At 43.5% G+C, this 26368-nt stretch overlaps 1 protein-coding gene and 1 long non-coding RNA gene across 5 annotated transcripts in view; one reads left to right on the top strand and one right to left on the bottom strand.

The window, feature by feature from the left end:
* Window positions 1–26368, bottom strand: part of LOC143419574 (RNA-binding Raly-like protein) — a 100355-nt gene that overhangs the window by 26540 nt on the left and 47447 nt on the right. For all 4 annotated transcript variants that reach the window (XM_076886921.1, XM_076886922.1, XM_076886924.1 and 1 more), the window contains one exon: window positions 22187–22237. In XM_076886921.1, coding sequence (XP_076743036.1) covers window positions 22187–22237 — 51 coding nt within the window. The remainder of the gene's footprint in view (window positions 1–22186; window positions 22238–26368) is intronic.
* The window catches only part of LOC143419576 (uncharacterized), a 64816-nt gene that overhangs the window by 27818 nt on the left and 10630 nt on the right, over window positions 1–26368 (top strand). The gene's annotated exons all lie outside the window — the stretch shown is intronic.

Raw genomic sequence — 26368 nt, 5'->3', positions numbered from 1 at the left:
CTCACTCAACAACACTGTAGTGCAGTAGAACACTTCATATTAAACAAGTACTATAATATTAATATGTATTCATATACTTAAATTTCAGTATGATTTATGTCTTTAATATTTTATGTGTGCATGTAGAGAGATGAAGACATCTGGGTATATCATTGTCCTTCCCAGAGGCACACGATGTTAAAGCCTATCCTCATCACTGGTAATTATGAGAATTTTCAAGTATAGAAAAAAGTGGGCAGACACAGTAAAAATAGTTTTTGTTTCTGTGCAAACTACAAGAGGTCATATCTGCCAACAGCATCTCCGTGTTTGTGTGACTAAAGACAGCTGATAATGTTATTAGACAGTGTGTAACTCACAGTCTATTTTATCATTTGTAAGATAATTTTAATAAGAGTGTTTGAGGTACCGAATTCAGTTACCACTGGGTGAACCTTAGTACCAAGCAACTCTAGCGGCCTTTGCAGGCACACCTACTTTAATTCATCTATCATTGGGGGATTAGGGGTGGAGCCTATGCCAACCTATCCTACAGGGCTCCAGACTGAAATCCCTAAAGTTGAACTGAGTAAAACTTTTACTGTTAGATGTCAGGAGATTGCAGTCAACTGAGCTCTGTTTTAATAACCTGCCCAGTTAAAGTGCATAATCCTACTTACAGTGGTTTATCTCAGCTGTCAGTATGCAGAGGGAGAAGCATCCACATCTATTTACTCTGGAAGAGGCTGTAAAACTTTGTCTGATATGGGTCAGTGATTCAGAGTAGCACACTTCTGACCTATGACGGTGATAATCAGGTGAGTTGTTGAGGATATGCTGAACTTTTCTGTCATTAAGACCATTTTTGTTTGTTTGTTTTTTGCCACTGTTAGCTGCTGTTAGCGAAACTGTCTTTGAAGTGGATGTAACCTTGTTTAACTCTGACATTTAGTTAATGAATTCTCATATGATGTGAGAATACAAGCAACACTGTTTATCAGAGGAAAAAGTGACATTTTTAGGACACACAAGGCTAACATTAGCTGGCATAATGTTTGTCTATAACCAGCTGTTGTTGCTGTCTGTAAGTAACAATATCAGAAATAAATGACACAAACAAAAAGAAGCATGTTTGTGCTTCATTTTGTGTGTTAGAGCCCTGACTTCAGTTCTGAGGTTGTTGTCTGAGGCAAAGAGGAAAAAGATAATATTTTATTAATGTAGCCGGATGGACTACTGGCCTTTCTCTTTCTCTCTCTCTCCCTCGCTTGCTATACCACCCTCACTCTCTCCTGCGCTCGCTCTTGGCTACGCAACTAGGTTAATTGTGAATCCACCTGCATATTGATTGCAGGGCAGCGTCAGTCTGTATAAAAGGAAGCCAGTTTTCTCTTGGTTCATTCCTCCCGTGTTTTTGGCGAAAAGCAGAAGTAAATGCTGGGACTGATGGCATGCGAAATGCAGAAATATTGCCTCGAGAGCAGTTTGTGTAACATGTTGTTGACAGTGCTTAAAAAATATGTTTGTCGCATTGGGAAAGAGAAGGGTTTTCAGGCGGGGTACGCGACCATGGCTATTCCAACCCGTCAGCGTATGGTTTCTAGTGTGGGGTGCACACTAGCTCTAGGTCTGCTCCTGTTGGTACACCCGAGTCTGAGTGGCGTGGGCTAAAGGAACTCCTAAAGCGCCAGCAAGAGCAGTTAAATCAGCTCACGGAGACAGTGGTTTCTTTGCAGAACCCCTGAAGAGGTGTTCGTCCTTCACGGGGTGGCCCGGTGATTTGTGGCCAGTGTCAGCAGCCAGGACACTTTGCTAGGGAGTGGTTCAGGCCCCCCTCGTATGGCAGTTGGCAATCACCTTCCCGCTACCCAGTCAGAAAACTAAAGCCCTCTGAGCTGCAGAGCCACAGTTCAGGTGGGGAGTTCACTGGCTCACCAGAGGATAGGATTGGTCGGCTAATATGATCTTGTCCAAAGATTGATGTGTTGATTAGCGGGGTGACAGTCCCTTGTTTGATGGATACTGGGTCCATGGTATCCACCATCACAGAGAGCTTATTTTTGGCACAGCTTTGGGCTGCCAATGGGCTTGCCATTCCGTACAGTGGCTATTTGGAGCTCTGTGTACTCCTGTGTGGCAAGGAAATGCCCTTTTGTGGGATCCTTATAGTGAAGGACCCTCCTGGTGCCACGCCCTCTGTTCCTGGCATCTTAGGAATGAATGTAATCCGCCGCTGTTATCAAGAGCTGTTTGGGGCTTTCGGTGGCTCCTTGTTTAATTCACCTTTTGTATCACAGGCACCAAGATCAGTTTTGGAGGCCTTACATCAGTGTCACCAGTCTGCAGCCCAAGCCCCAGAGGACCCTGTCGGTACTGTCAAGGTACAGAGCCCGCGGGCCATGCGGATACCTGGTGGCATCATGCAGCTGGTGGCTACCACCTGTTCTCAGCAGTTGTCAGGCCAGGCCGTGCTTTTTGAACCTCCTGAGTCTGGGCTGCTAGTTGGGTTGCTGGCCTCTCCATGTTTGGTCCAGGTGGACCCGTTTGGGAGTGATAAGCCAAGCTACTGTTGTGAGCCTCCCTGCTGGTGTTAGCGAGGAACACTCCTTTCCCGTCACAGTTTCCTCCCATACCACAAGCAACCCTGCTCAAGACATGGTGGATGCGATCGACCTGTCTGCTCTCGCTGAGTTGGAACAACATGAGGTAATTTTACTTTTGCAGAAGTACCACTCTGTTTTCTCTGCTCACGAGGGAGACTTGGGCTGCACCAATCTGATCTCGCATGACATACCTCTACTTGATGACGTACCCATCCGGCAGAGGTACAGGCGAATTCCTCCTTCTGATTATGAGGCTATCAGGGCCCACATCATTCAGCTATTGGAGACCCAGGTAATCAGGGAGAGTAGCAGTCCTTATGCCTCTCTCATTGTCCTTGTCCGCAAGACGGATGGAAGCCTCCATCTGTGTGTTGACTACCGCTTGCTAAATAGCAAAACGAGGAAGGACGCCTTCCCCTTACCTCGCATCGAGGAAAGTCTGGATGTGCTAGCTGGCGCACGCTGGTTTTCTACAATCGATCTGGCCAGCAGGTACAATCGGGTACCAGTTTCTGAGCAGCATAAGCCCAAGACTGCGTTTTGCACACCGTTTGGCCTGTTCAAGTGGAATCATATGTCATTCGGGCTGTGCAATGCTCCTGGTACCTTCCAGTGCCTAATGCAGAGGATGTTCGGGGAGCAGCAGTGCCAGTCGCTACTGCTGTACCAGGACGAAATCATTGTGTTCTCCTCGTCGGTCTTTCAGCACCTGCAATGGCTGGAAATGGTGCTTGCAAGGCTGCAGCAAGAGGGGCTCAAGGCTAAGCTAGAAAAGTGTGCCTTCTTCAGGCAGAAGGTTAGCTACTTGGGCCATGTCATCTCTTGCAAGGGCATCTCCACCGATCCAGCCAAGGTTGACGCAGTAGCCAAATGGCAGTGTCCTCGTTCTGTGTCAGAGTTGCGATCCTTTTTGGGTTTCGCCAGCTATTACCGGCGCTTTGTGCAAGGGTTCGCCACATTGACGGCTCCCTTGCATCAAGTGGTGGCTAAATTGGCTGGCACCAAGTCAAAGAAGGGCTTGGGACAGACTTTGAGTGCCATCTGGACACCTCAGTGTGAGGAGAGCTTTGAGGCCCTGAAAGCGAAGCTCATGTCTGCCCCTGTCCTGGCGTATGCCAACTTCACACGCCCATTTATCTTGGAGATTTATGGCAGCCACAGTGGTTTGGGTGCGGTTCTCTCACAGGAAACAGAAGGTGGTGTTAGGCCAGTGACTTATGCTAGCCGAGGTCTCCGGGCCCATGAGAGCAACATGGACAATTACAGCTCCATGAAGTTGGAGTTTCTTGTGCTCAAGTGGGCCATGACCGTAAAGTTCTGGGAGTACCTGCTGGGGCAGAAGTGTGTGGATTACACTGACAACAATCCACTCAGTTACCTCTCTTCAGCTAAGCTTGGTGCCACCGAGCAGACATGGGCATCCCAACTGGCGGCCTTCGATTTTGAGATTAAGTATCGATCAGGCCACAGTAATAGGAATGCTGATACTCTCTCCCGACAGTATGAGACAAGCTCCAGCCTGGCCGAGGGCATGTTGCCTGGGACTCTTGTCCCAACTTTGCTACAGCAGGCTCCGTGTCCAGCAGTGTTGCCCTCCATTACTCAGTCGGAGATTGGGGCCTTTCCTTCTCATTCTCCATGGGATATTCGTGCTTTGCAGGAGGCTGACCCCCTCCTGAAGGGTTTCTTGGTATACTGGAGGAGGCAGTCCCTGCCCTCTCGGGGGGAAAGGAGTCAGGTCCCTAAACCAGTCATGGTTCTGCTGCATCAGTGGGATCATCTGGTGGAGAAGGATGGCATCCTCTATCGCTGGATTTTGCGTCCGGGTGAAGGTGAGGAAGCCCTCCAACTTGTTCTTCCGGAGGCTCTGAAGCCTGAGACCTTGAGGCAGCTACATCAGGATCATGGTCCAGTGGTCCTGGTACCTTAGGTGGTGGGTCGTTTTCACACTTTCCTTTGTACAGCACTGGGTGCCGGCTGTCATGATTTTCTTTTCGTGTGGTTTTCTTTTGGGTCCACAGCTACTGGTAAGTCACGGTTCCATGGTTGTTTTATGGTACTTTTAGGACACTGTCAACTATGACGCTATATTCAGTATTTTCTTAATGTTTCATTTTATTTTTGTCAGCATAAATAAAACTGTATTAATATCGGAGCCAACCTGCCTCGGTGTGCATCCTTGAATCTGTGGGTCTCTTTCGTTTTTATCTATTTTTCTTAAATATATATTTCCTGGGGGTGAAATTCCCCTAGGTGGCGTTGTTGTTTTTATTAGTTTTTATATAACCCCTCCGACCACTTGGTCACATTAAGATACCGGTGGTGCTGTCTCTTTCCTTCGCATTCTTGTTTCTTTGGTTAAGATACCCTCTCAGACGATAAAACAAAGCTTTGATCCTTCATATCTGGAGAATGAAAGTGCACACAATGCCTTTTGATTCAAATTGAAATGACACGCGAACGTCTACAACTCCTCTTATCCTCCTTTGACCTACTGCATACGTAAAACACGATTACTTCAGAATACAGATGGTTTCCACAAACCTGCTCCTATGTATCTTTTAATACATTAATTATAAGTGAGTGCATCAATCTGTTAGATGGCATTATTACACAGTATCTATGTATATTTATGATTATAGTATCCTGTTTTTAAGTGCTAACATCTGTGAACTGCAGATGTTAGCACTTAGTACTATAACAGTTTCCTGATGAACAGTTTTCCTGACATTATCTATAACTTGCATGTCAGATCATAACATAATGTTCACTTACATTTGAGACAAGTGAACAAAAACACATTTCTTTTTGAAGTTTTAAGACAGTTACATTTTTAACTGTGGTCTGTTTTTCAGCTCAATAGTGCAATCTGTCATGTTGTAGAGAGAGGCAGCCATTTATCTTGTTTTTGATTGTCTCTTTTTATGAGTAATTTACTCATATTTCTGTTTTTTATATTTCTTTTCATTCTCTTCATTTTCTTGACTCTTGACATGCATCTGTCTGAGCTTTCTGTTTCTTTTCCATCTTTATCTCATTCTTGCTTTTCTCTTTCAATAATCCTGCTTGATTTTAATCTTCCCAGCTTAGCTCTGTCATTTCCTCCTCTCTGTCTGTTTGGTGCCTGATATTTGGTTCTTTATGACTGTATTGTGTTGCTGAATGTGTGCCCATTTCTGTTTTTATCATAGAGCAAAATATTCTGAGCTGGTTTGGTGGTTTGGTGGATGAGAGGCCAACAGCTGCACTCTTCTTCACAAAATGCCTCTTCAAACTGGCTTAAGTTTGAGCACAACAAGGTCAAACTGAGATTTTTATCTTTTCCCAGAGCCATGAAACAGCTTTCTGAGACAAGCAGATCCTCTCCTAACCACAGTCTTGTGTTGGCTGCCAACCAACAGGAAATCACTTTGCCACTTTGCAAGAGTCGAGACAATTCATGTTCTCAGAGGGTGACCAATTTTCACCTCTCAGCTGTAAAAGTGCAGTCTGAGTCACTCTGAAAATAACTTTTAGAAGATGCTGAAAAGCTGCAAACGTGAGATTGGAGGTGGTTCAGACCTGATGAGCAAATTGTTTGGGGAACATCAAAACAAAAATATCAGCTCAATTGTTGTGTGGAGCGTCATTTTCATTCTCAGGGTGTCAAATGCTGCCATTAGGTCAGAATCTGCCGGGCTGTCAGAGAAAACCTGTTACACTACATTAGCATTGGTGCAGTGGTGGTAGTTACACTCGCAGTAGCACAGAAACAGAGCAGGGGGAAAAGAGAGCGAAAGAGAGCCAGGGACAACAACAAGAGACAACATCGTCACATTAGAAAGGTATAGTAATCATCCACAATTATTTTCAGTTGCGGGTGATAAAGGATTCAGAAAGTTTATTCATGCAGTGAATCCTATGTATGCAATTCCAAACAGAAAAACACTCTCCCAAAAAAATCATCCCAGGCCCATATGACAGAATGTGCATCCTCTTTTTGTTTTCATATTTTAATTTATATTTAATTGTGTTGTGATTTGCAGTGTTTTGTGTTGTTTCACTTTACATTTCTTTAAAAGGAGAAAGCTGAAAATTTAAATAGTTAGAAGTTGAAATGTAAATAGTTGGTTTTTGTATTTTATAGTTTATTTATTACATTTCATGTGGAGTGCATAAATAAAAGTATATTTACGGTGGCCCCTACAGATGAAGTGCGTACAAACTCCGAAGCTCTTACAAACTCCAAACAGCAACGGAAGTGCTCCAGGATGCTAGGAGCAGTGTTTAACTTTTCTCACCTAGTGGCTTTCTCACGTCATCTTGGTGGCTGTTTATGTTCCCCCCTCTGCTAACCCCACAGCTGCATGTGACACTATCCACTCTGCCATAGCTCGGCTACAGACTCCGCACCCGAGTGCCTTTATTGTGATCTCGGGTGACTTCAACCATGTATCACTGGACAATACACTACCAACATTCAAACAATATGTGGACTGTCCCACCAGGGGAGAGAAAACTTTAGACTTACTGTATGCTAACGTCAAGGATGCATACAGCTCCTCCTCCCTCCCCCCACTTGGTAGGTCAGATCATAACCTGATTCACCTCACCCCCCGCTATGTGCCAATTGTGAGGAGGGAACCTGTGACCACCAGGACTGTTAGGAGGTGGTCAGAGGAGGCAATAGCGGAACTACAGGGCTGTTTCGAGGTGACCGACTGGGAAACACTCTGTGAGCCTCACGCCGAGGACATCAATGGGCTTACTGAGTGTATCACAGACTACATAACTTTCTGCACCGACTCCATTGTTCCAGCTCAGACTGTTCATTGTTACCCAAATAACAAGCCGTGGGTGACTAAGGACATCAAAGCCCTCCTCAACAACAAGAAGAGGGCTTTCAGAGGGGGCAACAAAGAGGAGGTGAGGAAGGTCCAGGTGTTACTAAAGGACAAGATCAGAGAGGCTAAGGACAATTACAGGAGGAAGCTGGAGTGGAAACTCCAGCAGAACAGCATGAGAGAGGTGTGGAGGGGCATGAAGACCATCACTGGATTCAGGCCAACCAACAGCAGGGGAGCTGAGGGAGGTGAGAATAGAGCCGACGAGTTGAATCTGTTTTTCAATAGATTCGACACCACAGTGTCTGCTCCCACCCCCACAACCTCACCTGCAGTCAGCCTGGAATCCAGAGCCACACCACTGTGCCAGCCTCTCTCTTCACATGTTGCCTCCTGTGAGATTCCTGACACCCCTCCCCCACCCATCACCTTCACTCAATACCAGGTTGAGATGCAAATGAGGAGACTTCACTCAGGCAAGTCTGCTGGACCAGACGGAGTGAGTCCCCTTGTCCTCAAGGCCTGTGCCCCCCAGCTGTGTGGAGTCTTTCATAAACTGTTTATGCTGAGTCTGAGTCTGCAGAGGGTCCCGGTGATGTGGAAGACATCATGCCTTGTCCCTGTATCAAAGACGCCTCGTCCCAGTGGCCCCCAGGATTACAGGCCCGTGGCACTGACCTCCCACATCATGAAGACCCTGGAAAGGCTCATCCTGGACCAGCTGCGACCCATAGTAAGACCACATCTGGATCCCCTTCAGTTCGCTTATCAGCCTCGTCTCGGAACAGAGGACGCCATCATCTACCTGCTCAATCGTGTCTACACCCATCTGGACCAGCCGGCGAGCACTGTGAGGGTCATGTTTTTTGACTTTTCCAGTGCTTTCAACACCATCAGGCCGACCCTCCTGGGTGATAAGTTAGCAGCGATGCAGGTGGATGCTTCTCTGGTGTCCTGGATTGTTGATTACCTGACAGGAAGACCACAATATGTACGTCTCCCACAGTGTGTGTCTGACAAGGTGATTAGCAACACAGGGGCACCACAGGGGACTGTCCTCTCCCCCTTCCTCTTCACCCTCTACACCACAGACTTCAGCCACTGCACAGAGACCTGCCATCTTCAGAAGTTTTCTGATGACTCTGCGGTGGTTGGATGCATCAGCAGGGATGATGAGACAGAGTACCGGGCTGTGGTCGACTCCTTTGTCACGTGGTGTGAGCAGAATCATCTGCAGCTCAACGTGGCAAAGACCAAGGAACTGATCGTGGACTTCAGGAAGACCAGGAAACACTTGACCCCTGTTTCAATCCAGGGGGTCAGTGTTGACATTGTGGAGGACTATAAATACCTTGGAGTACACATTGACAATAAACTGGACTGGGCTAAAAACACCACAGCACTTTACAGGAAGGGCCAGAGTCGTCTCTATTTTTTGAGGCGACTGAGGTCCTTCAACATCTGCCAGAAAATGCTGAGGATTTTCTATGAGTCTGTGGTGGCCAGTGCGATCCTCTATGCTGTTGCATGCTGGGGGAGCAGGCTGAGGGTCGCAGATGCCAACAGACTTAATAAACTGATCCGTAAGGCCAGCAATGTTGTGGGGATGGAGCTGGACTCCCTCAAGGTGGTGTCGGAGAGGCAGATGCTGTCCAAGATAAAGACAATGTTGGATAACACCTCCCACCCACTCCATGACATGTTGGTCAGTCACAGGAGCTCGTTCAGTGAGAGACTGAGATTACCGAAAAGCACCACTGAACGACACAGGAAATCATTCCTGCCTGTGGCCATCTCCCTGTACAACGCATCCACTTAACACACTGTTTGCTGCTACAACTACACATGTTTCTTTTCCAAATATTTATTTATAAGTGACTTATGTATGTATGTATGTATATATATGTATATATTGTACTATTCTTAGTTAGCGTATTGTCTGTCTTGTCTTAATGTTGGTTTAAAATGGAGCACTGTAACAAAAAATAATTTCCCCCAGGGATCAATAAAGTATTCTGATTCTGATTCTGATTCTAGACAAGCCAGGAAGTACCAATGACCGGACTTGGTGTGTGGTAGTAACAGGTAAATGAACCAGCAAAGGTGTACTCTCAGTGGCAAGGGAACAATAAGAGAACAGCACCACCAAGGCTGGAGATGGAGCAATACTGGAAGAGCATATGGGAGAAGGACGCAACCCATAACGGCAATGCTCAGTGGCTAGTGGATCTGAGGGCAGACCACAGCGACCTCCCCGAACAGGGTCCAGTAACCATCACAGTGGCAGATATCCAAGAAAGGGTCTCCAGTATGAAGAGTTGGACAGCACCAGGCCCTGACATGGTTCACGCCTACTGGCTGAAGAAGCTGACTGCACTCCATGAGCGCCTGGCAGCACAAATGAACCAGCTGCTAGTTGACGAGAGACACCCGGAATGGCTAACCGAAGGCCGGACAGTCCTGATCCTCAAGGACCCCCAGAAGGGACCGGTCCCCTCCAACTACCGACCAATAACCTGCCTCAGCACCACATGGAAACTCCTGTCAGGCATCATAGCGGCTAAGATGAACAGGCACATGGGTCAATACATGAGCGGGGCACAGAAAGGTATGGGCAAGAATACCAGAGGCGCAAAACACCAGCTACTGGCAGACCAAGCAGTCAGCCGAGACTGCAGGACCAGACTGACCAACCTGTGCAATGCCTGGATTGATTACAAGAAGGCCTATGACTCAATGCCCCACACCTGGATCCTGGAATGCCTAGAACTATATAAGATCAACAGGACCCTGAGAGCCTTCATCAGGAACTCAATGGGGATGTGGCGGACAACACTGGAGGCCAACCTCAAGCCCATAGCACAAGTCACCATCAAGTGCGGGATCTACCAAGGAGATGCTCTGTCCCCACTGCTGTTCTGCATTGGCCTTAACCCCCTCAGTGAGATCATTAACAAGAATGGCTACGGATACCGACTATGGAACGGAGCAGTTGTCAGCCACCTCCTGTACATGGATGACATCAAGCTGTATGCCAAGAGTGAATGAGACATCGATTCACTGATCCACACCACTAGGATATACAGCAATGACATTGGAATGTCGTTCGGACTGGAGAAGTGTAGTCGGATGGTAACAAAGAGAGGGAAGGTAGTCAGAACTGAGGGGATTGAACTACCAGAAGGCAACATTGCAGACATAGAGGACAGTTACAAGTACCTGGGGATCCCGCAGGCGAATGGGAACCATGAAGAGGCCACTAGGAAAGCTGCAACCACCAAGTACCTGCAGAGGGTCAGGCAAGTCCTGAGGAGTCAGCTGAATGGTAAGAACAAGATCCAGGCCATCAACACGTACGCCCTGCCTGTGATCAGGTACCCTGCTGGGGTAATAGGCTGGCCAAAGGAGGAGATAGAAACCACTGACATAAAGACAAGAAAGCTCCTTACCATGCATGGAGGGTTTCACCCCAAGTCCAGCACCCTGAGGCTGTACGCTAAGCGGAAGGAAGGAGGCCGGGGACTGGTGAGTGTCAGCACCACAGCCCAGGATGAGACAAAAAACATCCACGAATACATCACGAAGATGGCCCCAACTGACAGCGTGCTCAGTGAACACCTCAGGCAGAAGAAACCCAAGAAAGAGGAGGAAGGTGAGGAACCATCATGGAAGGACAGGCCCCTGCACGGTATGTATAGATAGATAGAGAAGGTGGCTGATATCCAGAAATCCTACCAGTGGCTGGACAAAGCTGGACTGAAAGACAGCAGGGAAGCACTAATCATGGCAGCACAGGAACAAGCTCTGAGTACAAGATCCGTAGAGGCTGGGGTCTATCACACCAGGCAAGACCCCAGGTGCAGGCTGTGTAAAGATGCTCCAGAGACAATCCAGCACATAACAGCAGGGTGCAAGATGCTAGCAGGCAAGAGATACATGGAACGCCATAACCAAGTGGCCGGCATAGTGTACAGGAACATCTGTGCCGAGTATAACCTGGAAGTCCCGAGGTCAAAATGGGAGATGCCCCCAAGGGTGATGGAGAATGACTGAGCTAAGATCCTGTGGGACTTCCAGATACAGACGGACAAAATGGTGGTGGCTAACCAACCGGACATAGTGGTGGTAGACAAACAGAAGAAGACGGCCACAGTGATCGATGTAGCGGTTCCGAATGACAGCAACATCAGGAAGAAGGAACATGAGAAGCTCTAGAAATACCAAGGGCTCAGAGAAGAGCTCGAGAAGATGTGGAGGGTGAAGGTGTCGGTGGTCCCAGTGGTAATCGGAGCACTAGGTGCAGTGACTCCCAAGCTAGGCGAGTGGCTCCAGCAGATCCCAGGAACAACATTGGAGATCTCTGTCCAGAAGAGCGCAGTCCTGGGAACAGCTAAGATACTGCGCAGGACCCTCAAGCTCCCAGGCCTCTGGTAGAGGACCTGAGCTTGAAGGATTGACCGCCCACAGGGGCGAGTGGGGAATTTTAATATATATATATATACAGTGGGGCAAAAAAGTATTTAGTCAGCCACCGATTGTGCAAGTTCCCCCACTTAAAATGATGACAGAGGTCAGTAATTTGCACCAGAGGTACACTTCAACTGTGAGAGACAGAATGTGAAAAAAAAATCCATGAATCCACATGGTAGGATTTGTAAAGAATTTATTTGTAAATCAGGGTGGAAAATAAGTATTTGGTCAATAACAAAAATACAACTCAATACTTTGTAACATAACCTTTGTTGGCAATAACAGAGGTCAAACGTTTACTATAGGTCTTTACCAGGTTTGCACACACAGTAGCTAGTATTTTGGCCCATTCCTCCATGCAGATCTTCTCGTTTTGGGGCTGTCACCGAGCAACACGAACTTTCAACTCCCGCCACAGATTTTCTATGGGGTTGAGGTCTGGAGACTGGCTAGGCCACTCCAGGACTTTCAAATGCTTCTTACGGAGCCACTCCTTTGTTGCCCGGGCGGTGTGTTTTGGATCATTGTCATGTTGGAAGACCCAGCCTCGTTTCATCTTCAAAGTTCTCACTGATGGAAGGAGGTTTTGGCTCAAAATCTCACGATACATGGCCCCATTCATTCTGTCCTTAACACGGATCAGTCGTCCTGTCCCCTTGGCAGAAAAACAGCCCCATAGCATGATGTTTCCACCCCCATGCTTCACAGTAGGTATGGTGTTCTTGGGATGCAACTCAGTATTCTTCTTCCTCCAAACACGACGAGTTGAGTTTATACCAAAAAGTTCTACTTTGGTTTCATCTGACCACATGACATTCTCCCAATCCTCTGCTGTATCATCCATGTGCTCTCTGGCAAACTTCAGACGGGCCTGGACATGCACTGGCTTCAGCAGCGGAACACGTCTGGCACTGCGGGATTTGATTCCCTGCCGTTGTAGTGTGTTACTGATGGTGGCCTTTGTTACTTTGGTCCCAGCTCTCTGCAGGTCATTCACCAGGTCCCCCCGTGTGGTTCTGGGATCTTTGCTCACCGTTCTCATGATCATTTTGACCCCACGGGATGAGATCTTGCGTGGAGCCCCAGATCGAGGGAGATTATCAGTGGTCTTGTATGTCTTCCATTCTCTGATGATTGCTCCCACAGTTGATTTTTTTCACACCAAGCTGCTTGCCTATTGTAGATTCACTCTTCCCAGTCTGGTGCAGGTCTACAATACTTTTCCTGGTGTCCTTCGAAAGCTCTTTGGTCTTGGCCATGGCGGAGTTTGGAGTCTGACTGTTTGAGGCTGTGGACAGGTGTCTTTTATACAGATGATGAGTTCAAACAGGTGCCATTCATACAGGTAACGAGTGGGGGACAGAAAAGCTTCTTACAGAAGATGTTACAGGTCTGTGAGAGCCAGAGATTTTCCTTGTTTGAGGTGACCAAATACTTATTTTCCACCCTAATTTACGAATAAATTCTTTACAAATCCTACCATGTGAATTCATGGATTTTTTTTTCACATTCTGTCTCTCACAGTTGAAGTGTACCTCTGGTGCAAATTACTGACCTCTGTCATCATTTTAAGTGGGGGAACTTGCACAATCGGTGGCTGACTAAATACTTTTTTGCCCCACTGTGTGTGTGTGTGTGTGTGTATGTGTATATATATATATATATATATATATATATATATATATATATATATATATCTCAAATCAAATTCAAATTCAAATTTTATTTGTCACGTACACAGTCATACACAGTACGATATGTAGTGAAATGCTTGGACAACTGCTCGTGACCTAAAGAAAACAAAAAAGGAAAAGGCTATGAATAAGATAGGAAATAAATATGAAAAATTAAAAAGGGTAAATTTTACTAGGAAGGAATAAAATATAAATTAAGGTTAAAAATGAAATAACTGTACAACACAAATTAGAATGAAGGGTAAATTTAACTGGGAAGAATAAGATAAAGATAAATATATAAATTAAAGTTGAAAATAAAATAACTGTACAGCAAAATACACAATACACAGTATAGAAATATATAAGAATGTATGAAGAAATATAAATATAAATAAATATATACACAATAACAGCAGCTGTACAAGTATTAACCGGAAATGAAGAATATAGTGACCAGTGTTGTGCAAAACCAAAGTCCAGAAAGTCCAGTGTGTGTGTAAGAACCATATGTGTGGGTCAGTACTGTGTGGTGGTGTGATTGAGAGACCGTATCGCCTGCGGGAAGAAGCTCCTCCTCAGTCTCTCTGTGTTGGTCTTCAGGGAGCGGAATCGCTTTCCTGACCTCAACAGAGAGAACAGTCTGTTGTTGGGATGGCTGAGGTCCTTCACGATCTTCCTGGCCTTGGTCCAGCACCGCCTGCTGTAGATTGAGTGCAGGTCAGGGAGCTCGGAGCGGATGGTGCGCTCAGCTGACCGCACAACCCTCTGTAGAGCTCGTCTGTCCTGCATGGTGCTGTTCCCGAACCAGGTTAAGATGTTTCCCGTCAGGATGCTCTCTATGGTGCAGGAGTAAAAGTTCCGGTGTTGATGTGACAGGACCATGACAGGTCCTGCGTGATGTGAACTCCGAGGTATTTGAAGCTGTCCACTCTCTCCACTGGGCACTCGTTGATGACGGGGGTCTGGTAGTTCCTCTCCTGCTTAGTGCTGAAGTCCACTATCAGCTCCTTTGTCTTACTGACGTTTAGAAGGAGGTTGTTCCTCTGGCACCAGTTCTCCAGATTCCTAATCTCCTTCAGGTAGGCACTCTAGAGCCCATAGATATATATATAGATATATATATATATATATATATATAGATATATATATATATATATATATATACAGTGTGCGAGTGAATGGTTGTCTGTCCCTATGTGTTAGCCCTGCGACAGACTGGCGACCTGTCCAGGGTGTACCCCGCCTCTTGCCCTATGACAGCTGGGATAGGCTCCAGCGCCCCCCGCGACCCTGAAAAGGATAAGCGGTAGCGAATGGTTGGATGGATGGATATATATATATATATATATATATATATATATATATATATATATCTATCAGGGCTCTAGAGTGCGAACAATTTGGTCACATATGCGACCAAATTTTTCAGTGGTGCGACTAAAAATAAATATTTGGTCGCACCTGTGCGACCAACTTAAATATCTCTGCAACTCTCCGTGTGGTCAACAACAGACACACATTATGCCGCTATCATGGACTAAACCAATCAGAGATAGTCAGGGGCGGGACCTCTGATTGGCCGTGGTCCAGTTGAAAGTGCAGGTGGAAGAGAGAGGTGAGTAGCTTGAATAAAGCGATATCAATTCATTAACGAATCCACACAAAGACGTAAACACAGAGTGGACCCGACGCATCAGAATCAGCTTTGTCTCTCAGTTTCAGTTTTCAGTTTTATTTGTCATATGCAAGTTAGCACAGGGTCAACATTGCAATGAAATGTGTTTGACGAGCAGCAGTCACTCAGCAGCATGGTACAGTAGGAGAAAATATAATAAAATAAAATAATAAAGAAAATAGAAAAATAGTAAGGAGCAAAATATTAGAGAGACATGGTAAAAGAGAAAAGATTACTAAATATATATGTATCTATAAATATAAATATATGTACACTAGTGATTAAATAAGAAAATCTTGAAAAGAAATATGACGGGAGGGCAGATGGGATATTGCACAGGAATGAGCAGCAGAAAATTACAGTATTGCACTTTTAAATATAAATATCAATGACAATAAAGTGGAGTGACCAGTGCAGATTAAACTGCTTTCTCACCCGACGGCCCGTACACGGACACGCTGTCGGAGCTTAGCGATTCTGATGCGTCGGGTCCGCTCTGTGTTTACGTCTTTTTTGTGCTGATTCTGAGCTGCAGGTTTTGTCTCTCCAACCAAAATTCGCCGAGCCAGCAGCAAAAGAAGCAGCAAACTGTGCTTCACATTTGATAAATGTCGTCATGAATTCCCTCTGACTTTTGCTGTTTTGCTTCCACCACGATAAAAATCACACTTCCTGCACAGCTCTCTCTCTCTGTGTGTACTTCAGGAACAGTTTCCCGTCTCAAATCTCTGTTTTCTGCATTATTCATTCGCTTATTACCCACCAGTCTACCGTTGTTTACAGCGCTGTCTTTTTCTTTTTTCACTTAAATGTCCTCGGACAAGAAAGCCTAATTTCTGCTGTTCAATACTGAAGAAATTTAAACTTATTAAAATTGTGCAAAATTGCAGAATATTGCAGAATATTTTTAAGATTATCTGCTATAAAAAGCCAGACCAGGAAAATCTCCTTCATGTTTTTCTGTGTTTTATTCTCAGTTACTTTCACACAAAGGTATCTGCTGTGATGTTCACAATTCTGATGAAGTCTCATGTATCAATACTGATAAATGATCAGAATTATAATATTTCTGACTGTCTGAGGCTAAATTGAATCAAATCAGGACTTTGAGAACCGGAATCGAATGGATTATAGAAATCAGTGATGATACCCAGCCCTAGTGAGCCTGATCTGTCTGAAATTCATAGCCAGTGCTCTGACACGGTGCCATCAATCTTTGAATGCTGAAAAAGCACAGTGTATCCAGGAAACACATTATATGTGTTATGTGACGGCTGTGTGCAGGCAGGAGAAGGACCCAAAGTGCAGACTCCGGAGACAGACGTGAACTCAAAAAAACAGCTTTAATGCTGAACTCAAAGTAACAAACCTCCAAAGTACAAACATTAACGCAGGCAGGGAAAAACCAAAACACACAGCATAAGTGAGGGTAGATAAGAGTAGATCGCAACAATGACAAACTGAAACACAGGGCTTAAATACATAGAGGGAGCAATCAGGGAATGGACAACAGGAGGGGAAACACAGCTGGGGCAAATCAGAACTGACGAGACAAGGAAGCGTAAACTGAACACACTGAGATAAGACAGAGACCTTCAAAGTAAAACAGGGAACACAACACAGACTGAACTAAAGACACAGACTCGCATGCACTGCAACAGAGGGAACAGAGATGTGGGACCAGGGCAGACACAGACACTGACTGGACACGGGGATATAGCAACTAAGGATACACAGAGACGCGAACTAGACAAGGGGATACAGCTGACAGGGGAGACAGAGCAACTAGAGAAGACAGAGACATAAACCATAAGACAGAACTCAAAGAAACCAAAGACTAGAAATTATAAATAATATAATAAACTCAAAAACCCTGGGTCAACGACCCAGGCATCCTAACAATATGCTGCAATAAATGCACTGCCCGAGTGTCCCCTCTCCCCACTGCCTTTCAGCAACAGACAGCAGCAAACAGGTCGTCAGAGGAGGCCAAGATGATGATTACGTTTAACATTTTCTACAATATTGAGCACTTTAAGCACAAGTTTGTTAGTTAATAATTTAGAAATGAATATTGTCTGTATGGACTTCCCCCCCAAAGAAAGTGCACATGTAAAACTCAGGTGTTAAGCGATGCGGTTGAAAAATTGGAGTGCACCTAACTTTTGTGCCGGTACGCCTAAATTTTTAAAGTTAGGCGTACCGGTGCGCCCATGTCAAAAAGTTAGTCTAGAGCCCTGCATATACATATATATGTATGTATATATATGTATGTATGTGTATATATATGTATGTGTATATATATGTATGTATATATTAGAGATGGACCGATCCGATATTACGTATCGGTATCTGTCCGATACTGACCTAAATTACTGGATCGGATATCGGAGAAAAATAAAAAATGTAATCCGATCCATTAAATATCACGAAAGCACCTCACAAAACTTGCAACACGCCGTAACTCGCCTCAGAACGTTAGCACGTCGGAGCAGTATGCATCACGTGATAGAGCGGCTGTGGCATGCGGGACCTGTCGGTGGTCTGGATAGCATGACGGCTGGTAACTGTGCAGGGGCGGAGCTAGCAAAGTTTAGCCAGGGGGGCCGATAGGGCATTAACAGGGAAAAGGGGGCACAAAGACATACTTTTCTTTCTTATTCTCATTTAAAATGTCGAGCTTTTAATAAATAATTATCTGAATCTTACACCCAAAGTTTTAATTTGATGTAAAATGAACAGAAGTCAATTACTGTATATAGTGACTATTAAGTCTAATATCTATATATATATATCTATATATATATCTATATATCTATATATATATATATCTATATATCTATATATCTATATATATATATCTATATATCTATATATATATATCTATATATCTATATATATATATATCTATATATCTATATATCTATATATATATATATATATATATATATATATATATATATATATATATATATATACACCCTAGTAAGCTATAGTACTTTTTCCTTTGGGAAGGTACCATCTGTGCAGTCTGCAATTTTGTTGAAGAAAGATGTTGAATCTATTTAATATTTCTTGAAAAATAATTGATTTCTGTGCATTTTTTTTCACACTGCATCAAATTAAGGTTGATTACGTCGATTAAGCATCATGAGGTGGAGCGTGAGGGGTGGTTCCCTATTTTTTATTTATTTATTTTTGTTGTTGCTGGGAGTTGGAACCCTATTAGTTAGGTTGCTTAATATTTACGCTAAGTACTCTTTAAAATACCAGAATAGGGAGGATGGTGCAGGTTTGAGTTTATTAGATTGATCAGTATTGCTGAACTATGAAACATTTTTTTTTTGCATACAGGTATAACAGAATAGCTTTAGTGTAGTTGTTGTTTTAAACTTGAGTATGAACTTATACAAAATGCAGCAAGATATTTAAAAAAAAACAGTTTTGTTGATTAAAAAAACACTATATCGGATTCATATCGGTATTGGCAGATATCCAAATTTATGATATCGGTATCGGTATCGGACATAAAAAAGTGGTATCGTGCCATCTCTAGTGTATATATACACACATATGTTATGTGTGTGTATATATTTTAGGGGTACAACGATAAATGTATCGATATTGAACCATTCGGTACAGTACTTTCGGTTCGGTACGCATATGTATTGAATGATACAAAATTTTATATTTATTTTATCAACTTTTCTTCTGATGATGCTGTCTGTGTTGAGCGCTCAGTGGATCTGCGTTCGACTACTCCGCCTAGGCTGCATTGTCGAGCACAGATCCACTGAGCGCTGCCCACATGCATGCACTCAAGCTAGCAAGACAGAAGTTAAGCTCGTTGCAACATGGCAACTGCCTCAATGCCACCCGAAGTTGAACCTCCTCCACCGTCATTGAAATCTGGCTTTTGGAACTATTTTGGCTTTCATGTGAAGTTATGTCGGATGTGCCACTCCATGGTTAATTACATCGGTGGGAACACAACAAATATGAATGCACATTTAAGCCGACATCACCCTAGTGCAGAAGCAGACAAAAACAACAGCAAGCACGCATGCTACAAACTTTACCCGAGTCATTTAGACAGCCGTTAGCACATGATTCTAAGAGGGCAAAAAAGATCGACAGGGCAATTGCTACTTTTATTGCTGTCGACATGTGACCCTTTTCTGTTGTAGAAAACACCGGGTTTCAGGAAATGCTGAGAGTACTTGAGCCCCGTTACAGTATTCCTTCACAAACCTATTTCACTGATACCGCAGTTCCTGCTATGTACAAGGAGACAAAAGCCAAATTAGAGATGGCAGTGTCAGCAGCACCCGCTGTTGCTCTAAACACAGACGGCTGGACGTCAAGAGCTACACAGAGCTACCTGACTGTCCGGAATGGCAGATGAAAAACTGTGTTTTGCAGACACACCTGGTCAAAAGTCACACCACTAACGACTTAGCCAAAGGTCTGTCTGAAGCTGGGGAAGATTGGAAGTTAGTGCAACCATATGTGATAATACCTGTAACTACTGACAATGCTAAGAACATAGTTAATGCCGTCACAGCTGCTGGACTGGGGCCACAAATCGGATGTTTTGCGCATACTATTAATATAGCTGCTCAGAAAGGAATGGCAGTGCAGAAGGTTTCCCATCTCCTGGCAAAGATAAGAAGAATTGTCTCCTTTCACAGAAGCACAACAGGATGCAATGTGTTTAAGAAAAAACAGCAACTGCTACAGCTTGGTGAAAAAAAAATGATTCAAGATGTTCCAACTAGGTGGAACTCTTCTCATGATATGATGGAAAGATACCTTGAACAGCAAGCAGTGTATGCTGCTATGGCCGACAACACTGTGAAGAAGAGTATGAAGTACATTCAGAATCTAACTCAGGAAGAACATGCACTGTCTGAAAATCCTGTTACAGTCATGAAAACCCTAAAAACTGTGGCAGTCATGATGTGTGAAGCGTCATCTCCAACAGCTTCCATGATCCTGCCACTTAAAATGAACATCCTGAACTCTATGGCGCAGTCTGGTGATGACAGCCCAGCAGTGAGAAATGTAAAAAAAAAAAAACAACATCAGGGAGAACCTGGAGCAGAGATACGCTGATCGTGTCCTTCAGAATTACCTACACAAGTGCACAGCTTTAGATCCACAATTCAAGTCCCTGTGACACTTGGATGATGTCACTCAGCTGAGAGTCTATGGAGCACGCACCACAGAGCTTGTCCTGAGCATTGAACAAGTACATTTTTTTTTTCATTTTTGAAATTTTATTTTGCTACTGCTTGATTTATAAATATAAAAATTTATAATATTATTTAAACAAATACAACAGTTGGGTTGTTTATATTTCCTCAGGACCAAGCTGCAGGCACAACAGAAACTGCGAGCTCCGCAGAGACTCAAGCAGCAAACTCTTCAGATTCCCCAACAGCATCTCCACCAGAGAAAAAGTCGGCCATGAAGGAGTTGTTTGGAGAACTGTTCATGGCACAGGAGCCAAGGACCAGGTCTGCAGCCGAAGTGGCAGAGGAGGAAATTAACTTGTACAGTTTAGCAGACTGCATTCCCACAGATGATAACCCACTGAGATGGTGGCAGGAACATCACAGCTTCTACCCTCATCTTTCCAAGTTGGCACAGTGTTACTTGGTTGCACCTGGAACCTCTGTCCCAAATGAGAGGGTGTTTTCCACAGCAGGTGACATTGTCACAGCAAGCAGATCTGTACTGTCAGCAGAACGTGGACATCCTAATTTTTCTGAAGAAGAACATGGAAATTGTGTAAACTATGTTTTAGTTTGTATTTAAGTGGATCTTTTATTTAAGTTGTTTTTGTTGTATATGCAGCTAAGTGCTAGCACTCCAGAAGATGAGTGTAAGGGGAGGTCCATTAAAGAGTGGTTCATTTTATGGGGACCTGATATGTTCAATATGCTCCCTAGAATATACCCCAGAAGAAGGGTATAGCATAGCTTTTATTTTGAAAAAGGACATTTCTCTGTAATAAACTCGTTTCCAAACTCTTTTATTTTTTTTAAATTATTTTGTTGTTTCAGCAACATTTAATTTAAAAACTGTATTTTTGAGTTAAAAGAAATATTTATGATCTTAATAAATTACAAATTAAAAAAGGCATGAACATTTTTTTGTATCGAAAAAATATCGAACCGTGACACCAAAGTATCGAACCGAACCGTGAATTTTATGTATCGTTGCACCCCTAATATATATATATATATATATATATATATATATAGATACACACACACACACACCCGTTGTGTTTTGGAGTTTGTACATGCTTTGTCTCTAGAGGCCCCCGTATATATTTATATATAAACGAAAGAGCCGTCTGTTTTTAGTGAGCCGAGCTGAAAGAGCCGCTTCTGGTCATCCAGAAGTTGGAAATGCAACAACCTTCACCTCTGAAGGGCAATCAGTGTCAACCACCATGTGACTTCACGGATTACCTGCCAAGAAGCAACCTGTCTCCAAACAGTTGCAGTCCCTCCCAGTCTGACTGCACACACACAGAAAGATTGGCGAGGGTCTGCAGATAACTGCCGTCTTATTTATAAATGCAGACAAATTGTTTCTTTGATGCAAACATTTCAAAAGCAACAAGGTCACAAGTTCATTGCATATGGTAATCATTTTTGGTCATGTCACAAGCTCCAGCCGCTGTTTTCCATAGTTGATTGCGACTGTGTGGGCTGAGTTTGGGGCACCAAAACTACTTGGACAGGTTTAGAAAAAGGTTCAGTTTTGAGTTAAAATTTGAAAATGCAGTGTTTTTTGTTTGAGTGGCAACAAACCAAACTGAACTTTACCAAAGTGCCAGTGCAACTGAACAACACACATTTAACTTTGTATAGATCACTGATCATTGATCCTTCTTGGGGTCTCCCCCATTTAAAAAGCAGTTCTATGAACCATTCATGGACTTACCGGTTATAGCAGTCATCCGGGTATTTGTCATACTCCATGTCATAATCAGATCTGAGGAGAGAGCAAGAATAAAGAGCTTAGAAATGATTGGAGGAGGATATTCTTCCAACCTGATGTTGAAAACTATTTGTATTCATTACATAAAATGTTAAAGATTGGACACGTGCAGTCTTCTTGGGACAAACTGGGTCATTTGTTCATGTTTTAATTATTCTGAATCAAATAACAGAGAATGTCAGGTTAATGTTGGAAGGTGGATGGATGGCTCAGCAGACTTTGAAACAGAAGAGTGTTTGTTTCCTGTTTCCAGTCACTAAAGGTTTTCCTTTAACCGTAACCAAAAATCACATCATCACTGACTTCTATCAACAAAATGATACAGTTGCACTAAACATACTGTGATTTTGTGCCAGGCTTTGTCAGCATTGTCACCAAATAAGAGGGGTGTATTTTTGAATTGTGAGAGACAAACGAATCAGTCCTGCTCATTGGGATGTTCTAGATGTAGTGGAAAACAACTACACTACTTTTGAGATGCACACACAGTAAAGCTCACTAGTTCGAGGTAACCACTGATTCTGTTCAAATGTACACACGGTTTAAGGTATTTTTATGTTCAGATCTGACACACAGTCCTTCTTCAGTCTGAGCTTCATGAAGCTGCTCAACAGGCTGAGCAGACCAGATGGCATCCAGACCTACTTATCCCAAAGAGCCTCTGGGCAGGGCTGCACTAGGTTCATTACATCAACAAAGCCACAGGCTGCTTGTACATGTTCTCATTTTCATACTTCTAGGCTGTGCTGGCCCAAATCCCCTAAAATAGTCCAAATGAAGCAGTGGCATGTGACATGAAGCAGTTCAGATTTGGGCAGAACATTTTTGCAAACAAAGGGCAAATGTTTGGTCACCCCTGCCTCATCCTGACCACATCAGAGTTACATTAACTGACTATTTTCCAGCACCGATGGAGTCTTTTCAACAGAAAAACCTCAACGCTGAACTGATTGTGGCTCTTAAATGCAGCACTATGAAGAACAGTGCTGTCAGTGTTGATGGTTTGCAGGGTTAATTTTAAGAGCAAATTTTGATTTAGCTTTAGTTAGAATGTGGGTATTGTTTTAGTTGACTGAATATCATAAGATTATAGTAGATGAATGATACGGTTGACCAAAAAGTGTAAAGAATTTAGTGTGTTCCCTGGAGGGGCTCACAGAGTTTAAACAGCATCTGTATATGTATCCATGTGTCTACTGTTCTCTTCCTCCCAAGGATTGAAAAAAAAAACTGAAGGGCGAGAGAGTGGCGAGGATCCAGGGTGTACCCTGCCTCTCACCCTAAGACAGCTGGGATAGTGGAAGAGAATGGATGGATGTTTCAAATGTGATCAGCTGTACAAGGAAATCACTTCTGATTGGATCACTTCTAAAGTCGGATCTGAATATTTTATAGTTTTTATTCGTTGATGAAAGTAGCGATTTTATCATAGTTTTGCCTTTGTGCATTTATTTTTATTTAATCACTTTGTTGTTTTCATCAGAAAAAAGGTTATTAATGAAAACTAGTTAACCATGTCACAGAGTGCTTGAGCCTTTGGATTCAGCTGTTATTTTGCAGCAGTAATATTTATCAGTAAAACCCTGATTGGCAACAAATTGCTGCACAAAGATTATTTTTAGTTTTTATACTTTACCTACAGTTTGTGAATAATACAGTTTTATGTATAGTGAGGTGTTTTAATAGTGTTTTATTGCTTCCTTCGCTAAAGGAATAAAAAAAAATTTAACAGCATTTTTTGGTAACATAGTAGCTATTTATTTAATTATACAGTTAATAATATTTTACAATTATTCAGCCAGGAATGAGTGAAGAAAGATGAAGAAATCCACACAGAGTGAAGCAAACTGCAGGAGGCTGTCAGCATATTTAAAAGAATAAAAGACAGGCGGCACAAAATGGCACGTTACACTTCTGTAAAAGTCACTGCACGCCACTGCTTTCATAACATTAACCCTACACTGCTGAATCCTCCATCACAATCTTGGATCTTCTGCGATCACTACAGGGACAGAGGCGTAGGTGCTCCTGGGTGCAGAAGCAGCGCACACTACCGGATTATCTGTCAGTGAAGTGAGATGCTTCCTGGTTTAGCAAGCTCCTTATTGGGAGACTTTTGATCACAGTCTGAAATGACACCGGTAACTTCAGCACACACTGCGGCAAAGAGGGGTGAGCCATCAGAATAAAATTAACAGGAAAATTTATCTACCCGCAGAAATGCATAAAACAGAAAAATATATCAACTCTGCATCAACCTCCCTTGATGCATCTGATTATGCTCAAACACCGATTTAAGTCCATTTAGCTTTTATTTCACCTCTTTAAATGCACTGACTGCAATGTTTTAGAGCAGGGCTGCCCAATCCCGGTCCTCAAGAGCTACTATCCTGCAGCTTTTAGATGCATCCCTACTCCAACACAGCTGAATCAAATGGTTTGATTACCTCTTCAGCATGCCATCATGTTTGGCAAAGGCCTGATAACAAGCCATTCATTTGATTCAGCTGTGTGGGAACAAGGATGCATCTAAAAGCTGCAGGACGGTAGCTCTCGAGGACCGGGATTGGGCACCCCTGTTTTAGAGGCTCTGTTTTAAATGCAGAAAAACAAAAACTTCTGGTGGTTTTGACGTGACACAGTCTGTTTTTTTCTTTACTTTTCACCATGAATGTCTCTGTCATGAAAATATTAAAATTTAAATAATTGTTAAAATGTCATTATGAATTATTTGTGGGACACTGAGACGAGTCCAGTCATGCAAAAATCCCAAAAGGTAACAGACATGGAAACTCTGAAGTGATAACAGTCAGAGAGAATCATCGAGACAAAGGAGAGAAGAATCCTTTTTTAATGTGTAAACCACTCTGAAAACAGGTGGCACAACTGGACCTGATAACAACACAGAGAAGAAAAGTGCAGCCCGGACTTGTGGCACTATTCATCCATCCAGCTGTAAAATCAATAACCGTCTCACACAAACACAGCAGAGATGAACCTCTGTAACTGAGGACCGAGCTTAATAAAGATAGGACAGGAGGAGACGCAGCGAGGCGTCCAGAGAGCCGCACAGGGATGCACAGACAGAAAGGGGAAGGCTAATAGGAAAACAGGAGATTTGGGGCAAAATCCATGTCCTTCCACCATCACTCTGGCTGCTGCCATCATTCATCTTCATCAGCAGCTATGGGTATTAATCAGCATTTAACAGCGGCATCGATCAGGCGCCACCTTAGAGCTGCGGCTCAGTCGTGCATCTCCTATCGAGCTTTGTAAGAGCAAAGCTCTAAACGTGACTATTGATCTGTGGGGCAGCTCTGCTCCTCTGCGCCGGGATCACACTAAACAACTCTGTTATGGCGCACACTGCTGGTTTATCTGTGCAATTAGTTTTGATGTTACAGCTCACCTCAGCGGATGTGCGCCGCTTTGATTATGAGCACATAACAGGCCATATAACTAGCTACAAACTCCTCTTAATCCCAGTAAAAAATATCCTTCAGGCTGTTCTGCATTTTATATATGCGCTCAGGCCGACTGTGGCATGTTTAGAAAAATGAATTTTTTCTTCCTCGTGACTCCTGGAGGTGTCAGAGCACTTGTCGCCTGACTGATTCCACAGCAGCTTCATGAGCATTTAAAAGACTCCAGTAAAAGGAATGAAGTGAAGATGTTGTTTAACTCTGATCTAGTTTGAGTGGGCACATTTAAAGTTAATGTATTTCCAACACCCAATTCTACAGGCACTTTGAGAAAAAATTATTATTATGGGGTTCACATGCTTTATGATTATCTGGTATATATTTATCATGTGTACCATCTATTCCCAACTGAAGTCATTCAAATTTTACCTTCATACTCTGAATATTTTTATAGAAGAAGGTTGTAACTTGGAGCCTTTTTATTTACCTCGTTTATTTTTTATAGAATATTAACCCATCATAAAAATTCAGAAGTACAAAACACGCACAGAAAATTTCCAGAATGAAAAACACATTTGAGCATTTCTACGACGTAAATGTTACTGAGATGATGGAAGCTGAACGAGAACTTTCACATGCTCTGTCTTGGTTTGAACAGCCACCTATTCCATAAAAATCCATCTTCTGTCACAGACTGTGAGTC

The sequence above is a fragment of the Maylandia zebra genome, linkage group LG7 (assembly GCF_041146795.1).
Source record: "Maylandia zebra isolate NMK-2024a linkage group LG7, Mzebra_GT3a, whole genome shotgun sequence".
NCBI lineage: Eukaryota > Metazoa > Chordata > Actinopteri > Cichliformes > Cichlidae > Maylandia > Maylandia zebra.
The sequence above is the reverse complement of the archived record's forward strand: the minus strand, read 5'-3'. Positions and strand labels throughout refer to the sequence as shown.